Genomic DNA, 5,082 nt, shown 5'->3' with positions numbered 1-5,082 from the left:
CCTTTGGGCCATGGAGATTCCCAGTGTGGCGTGGGATGAGGGTATCTTATGGGGCCAAGCCTGCACCCTTGTCCCAAGGAGGGTCTGCAGCTGACCCAATGGGTGGCACAGCTCCTTCCTGCAATGAGTCCCTTTGGTGTCATAAGCCAGGAGCCCACCTTCTCTCCCCTCTGTGTGTTGCAGTGCGGAGTGTGAAGAACAAGCCGGCCTTCTTCGCTGACAAGCTCTACAAGTCCATGAAGGTACAGACAGGCTCTCCTGGGCTGAGCTGTGGGAGGGGGCTGTGCAGGGCATGCACCCTTTGGGAATCTCTGATTTAACCCCAAGGCAGTGATGGGGTTCATCTATCCCTGAGGGAGCAGGGCAGGGCTGAGCTCAAACCAATACCCCATTGGCTTTCTGGGGTTAGCAGGAGACACAGCAGGCTTGTGTCTTGCCAGTAACAAGCCCAGCATGTGTTCAAGGAGAGATCACAGAATGGTTTGGATTGAAAGGTACCTTTGAAGATCATCTTAGTTCCAACCCCCTTGCCATGAGCAGGGCCACCTTCCACTAGACGAGGCTGCTCAGAGTCCCATCCAACCTGGCCTTGAATGTTTCCAGGGATGGAGCATGTACCCACCTCTCTGGACAGCCTGTTTGAATGTTTAACCACCCTCATCATAAACCTTTCTTCCTTACATTTAGCCTAAATCAACCCTCATTTAGTTTAAAGCCATTATCCCTTGTCCTATCAATACAGGCCCTCCTAAAAAGCGAAACCTCATCTTTCTTATAAGCCCCCTTTAAGTACTGGAAGGCTGTAATAATGTTTCCCCAGAGATGCCTTTTCTCCAGGCTAAATAACGCCAACTCTCAGCCGTTCCTCATAGGAGAGGTGCTCCATCCCCCTGATCATTTCTGTGGGCCTCTCTGGACCCAATTCCCAGCTTGGACTGTGCTGGAGATGCCAGGAGGGTCCCCGAGCCCCAGTCCCTCTGGGGTTACTTGTTGAAGCTCCCCTTTGCAGGGTGCTGGCACAGATGAGAGGACCCTCACCCGCATCATGATTTCCCGGAGCGAGATAGACCTGTTGAACATCCGGGGCGAGTTCATAGACCTGTTTGACAAATCTCTGCACCGCATGATTGAGGTGAGGGGACACGGGCATCCCTCCCTGGCTTGTCACCTTGTCTGGCTGGGTCCTGGTCCCATAGGGACCCTAGCCATGAGTGGTACAGGGGCTGAGCATCGCCTGGGGAGGGGGAAAGTGCTCCAGCCAGCCCTGGTGTTGGCATTTCTGGCTGTAGAGGGGATGTGCTGAGATGTTCATTGCTCCATGGATGCCCGTGGCATGGAACTACTCCTCCCCGTGCACAATGCCTTGAGCTGGGCTTCCCCAGTTCTCTGACATGGGTCTCCCTCTTGCAGAAGGACACCTCCGGTGACTACTGCAAGGCTCTGCTGGCTCTGTGTGGAGGGGAGGACTAGGTGGCTGCAGGAGCCCCTTCTTCGTGTCTGAGCCAGCACGCACGCACCCACTGCCTTCATGTCACTGCAGCTTCGGGGGCTTTGGGGGACCCTCGGTTCCCTGCAGACGATGATTCACTTTGCGCTGGAAAGCGGCACCACATTGCAAGCGGGGTTTTGGGGAGGGAGATGTGCACAGTAATTCATACCCAACATGCCACTAACCCAGGAATTTACCCAGGTGAGGAAGACAATTTTAAATCTCATAAATAAAACCTTACTGTTGCTGACCCTGGGGTGAGAGCAGTTCATCTATAGGGGTAGGTTTGGGTGGGATTGAGCCCATGCTGAGGAGTCTCAGTGTCTCCTTGCTACTTACAGCGAGAGCCCTGGAGACCCCAAATGCCCTTTCACCAACACTGCAGCATTCCCCACTGTGAGGAAGGGGCTGGAAATCCATATGGGGCTGGCAGCAGCAGTGCAGGGATTTCACTGAGAGCTTCACTTCATGCCTCTGAAAACCCCTGGCAGGGTTCTTGCTGTTGTGTGGATGATGCTTTCATAAACCAGAGATACAAATCGGACTTGATGGCATCCATCTGTCCTCGCACGCGGTTTCCTGTGCTTTCAAGCTGCTGAAGCAAGAGTTGAAACAAACATGCCATAGAGGCTACACCCCCAGTTGATGTTTGCACTTCCCCCAGCGCCCAGGAGAAAAGAACTGGAATTTCCAAAAGTGGGAAATTCCAGCACTTTCAATTGTGTCCAAGTCAGAACAAAAAGTCCTGAATACCCGAGTCTTCCTCAGAACAGCTGGGTGAAGGAAGCTTCACCTTCAAAATATCAAAGCAGCATTAGGAATAATAACACAATATTATCATAACACTTCAAAACCAGCTGAGGTCAAGAAGCACCAACATGTAGAGACAAAACAGGGAAGCTGGAAGAAAAACTCAGCTGGGTATTATCCCACTGAAAATTCCCTTTGACGCATTCCTGTAAAACATCCCCTTGTACCCAAATCACCTTTTGCAGGGCAAAACAGCCTGGCTGAAGCTTTTTCACCCTCTCCCATAGAGATTTGGGTTCCTCTGCCTCACTGTCCTAAGCAGGAACAGGCACCGTCGGGGGGACCTGAACCCATCCCATGTCCACAGCAGCCTATGGGTCTCCTGCCTGGCCAGGAATCTGCTGCAGATGTTTTGAAGGCAGGATATAATTCTTGATCTTCATCTTCCATCTCTTCCTGCAGCTCAGCACTGCAGCTCTCAGCCTCACAGCAGGGGTGTGAGACTGTTGCATGGCACAGCAACCACAGGAAGCAGTCCCTGCAGAATGCTGCTTTCAGGAACCTAGCTCTACTGTCCAAGGATGCTTTGGGGCTCAGGAGACAGCAGGGAAAGGCAGATTTAGGGCAGTGGAGCTCTGCTCCTCCAGAGCAAGGGGACTGAAATCTGCTCAGCATTAGCACAGGGCTGCAAAACATAAGTCATCATCCTGCCTCCTCCTTAATGCCAAAACTGCTGTTCCTGGGCTATGTACAGTGGGTGTATTCCCCGGGCACATGCACGAACACTCCAGTGAGGTTTATGGCTCTATCATGACTGCTATAAGCCCATGACTGGCACAGGAACACAAGTGAGACCAGGCAGCCCCTCAGGGCAATGCTGCTGCCAGGAAGCCCAGCTGATCCCAGCACATCAGTCCCAGAACCAGGAATTTCCCTGGCACCCCTTGCTGGCTGCTCCTACAATAAGAACAAGATACCAGAGTCACACTGCTGTCATGCATCATAGTAAATGCATCTCCTGCTGCCTTCCCATGCTGGAGAGCCTGAGGATTCCATGCCAGGCCCAGAGAAAGGAGATGCTCTGGTTAAAAGCAGCCATGAGGAAGGAAGGGGCACTGGGTAGGGGTGTTGCTTTAGGATTCCAGGAGGAAACTGGGACTGGCAGCACCACGACAGGCTGTGGACCTTGGGACACAGAGAAGCACAGAGGGGTGGAAGAAACCCAGTAAGCAGCACAGCAAAGTGGCAGCCACAAGGTTACATGTGACCTGTCACCTTAGAAAGGATTTGGGATAGAGTGAGGGCAACCTGCAATGAAAGAAGGAAAGCTGAAGTCCAGGAAGGAGAAAGAGTATGTTTGGCCTAAGCCAGGTCCAGGGAAGGCAGAACACTTGTTTTGTTTAGTGCCCAAATCACTATTTGGGCAATTTGTGTTAAGTGACAATAAATTATATATGTAATTCCCCAAGTGAAGACCCATGAAACCCTCTAGACTTGGGCAGGTCATAGACCCTTCAGGCAATGCAGCTTCATCCCTGTAGCATCCTAGTCCCTAGGGAAAATACACTTCCTAGCACTGCTCTCCAGGAACACCTCTGCTCCATCCCGCTGGCTCCAACCAGCCCAATCCAAGGTTAATCGATGGCAAAACTCACGTCTAGCCTCTGTGATCAACAAGAAGGCAAGTGGTTCGAGGAAGGCTAGGAAAGGAAAGGAGATGACAAACAATGGGCACCAAAAAGGGAAAGAAACAGAAAGGCAGTGAGCGGGGTGAGGGCTGGAGGCAGGTCCGTGCTGGCCACCCGTGCTTCATTCAGCCTGCAGGCTGTGAAGCTGCTGCCAGGATCTGGGAGCCACACACCAGGTCCGGCTGTTGTGCACACTGACCAGCAGTGCTGGGGGCAAGGACTCGCTTCCAGGCAAAGCCAGCGCCAGATTTCACAGGTTGCGACATCCCAAAAACCCCGTGAGCCCGTGTTTGGTGTGTGCGCAGGGCCAGGCCTCTCCCTCTGAGTCAGCTCCAGGGGCCACCAAGGATCCTTTTCACTACCAGACCCTGGGAGGAGCCCCGTCTGGTGAAAAGACACACGGGATGTTGGTCTTGGTCCTTGGCCCAGTGCTTAAACATTGATGAGCCACTTCCATCCCACCCAGAGTGGAGAATCCCGGCCTTGAGCCCTGGGAGCCAGCAGAGGTTTCTTCTTCAGCTCTTCCCAAACCTAAGGAGGAAGAAGCAGCCTTGCCCCTCACATCCACGTGCTGCTCCCTGGGCAGCCTGTCCCCATGGTGAGCTGAGGCTGGAGAAATGGCTGATCTCGCCACACTGTCATCCCTGGAGCTGGCTTTCCAGGATATGATGAGTGCTCGCCAGCCCTTTCCTCAGGCATTACAACTGAATGAGACATGGCCAGGGGAGAGAGGAAGAGGGGAAAATCCCCTCCGGGACTGTTCCAGGCCTTGCAAATAGGGACTCCAAATAATTCACAACCTAAGGCACGTCAGGAAATCCTCTGAGCGCTCCCGGACCCAGTTCCCACCGCTCCTGGCACATCCATTGTGGAGTTGCACCAGGTCCCACCATACCCCATCCCCTGCTGAGCGTGGCGAGGCTGTGGAGGAAGGCAGGAGGTGGGGATCTCCTCCTGAGGAGCGGGTGGCACTTGAGCCTTGCCTCATATGCCAGAGGCAGAGGGAGAATGAGCTCTGGTTCAGCGGAAGGGCAAACCCAGCAAAACAAAGGCAGCCCAGCATCCCTGGAAAGCCACGGTGCAACTCCAACCCCTGCGAAGGCAGGGGAGATCGCTCTCCTTCTCCATCCCGCTGCTGACCCCTGGCCTGCCCCA

General features: G+C 53.7%; 1 protein-coding gene across 1 annotated transcript in view; it reads left to right on the top strand.

Annotated features, from left to right (window-relative positions):
* The window catches only part of ANXA6 (annexin A6), a 13,426-nt gene extending 11,803 nt beyond the window's left edge, over window positions 1-1,623 (top strand). Inside the window, exons 23-25 of the mRNA XM_010009366.1 lie at window positions 184-242; window positions 1,010-1,132; window positions 1,411-1,623. Coding sequence (XP_010007668.1) covers window positions 184-242; window positions 1,010-1,132; window positions 1,411-1,470 — 242 coding nt within the window. The 3' untranslated portion in view covers window positions 1,471-1,623. The remainder of the gene's footprint in view (window positions 1-183; window positions 243-1,009; window positions 1,133-1,410) is intronic.
* The last annotated feature ends 3,459 nt before the right edge of the window (window positions 1,624-5,082 follow it).

Source organism: Nestor notabilis, unplaced genomic scaffold (assembly GCF_000696875.1).
Source record: "Nestor notabilis isolate BGI_N333 unplaced genomic scaffold, ASM69687v1 scaffold3662, whole genome shotgun sequence".
NCBI lineage: Eukaryota > Metazoa > Chordata > Aves > Psittaciformes > Psittacidae > Nestor > Nestor notabilis.
This window is presented reverse-complemented; position numbering and strand designations above follow the sequence as displayed.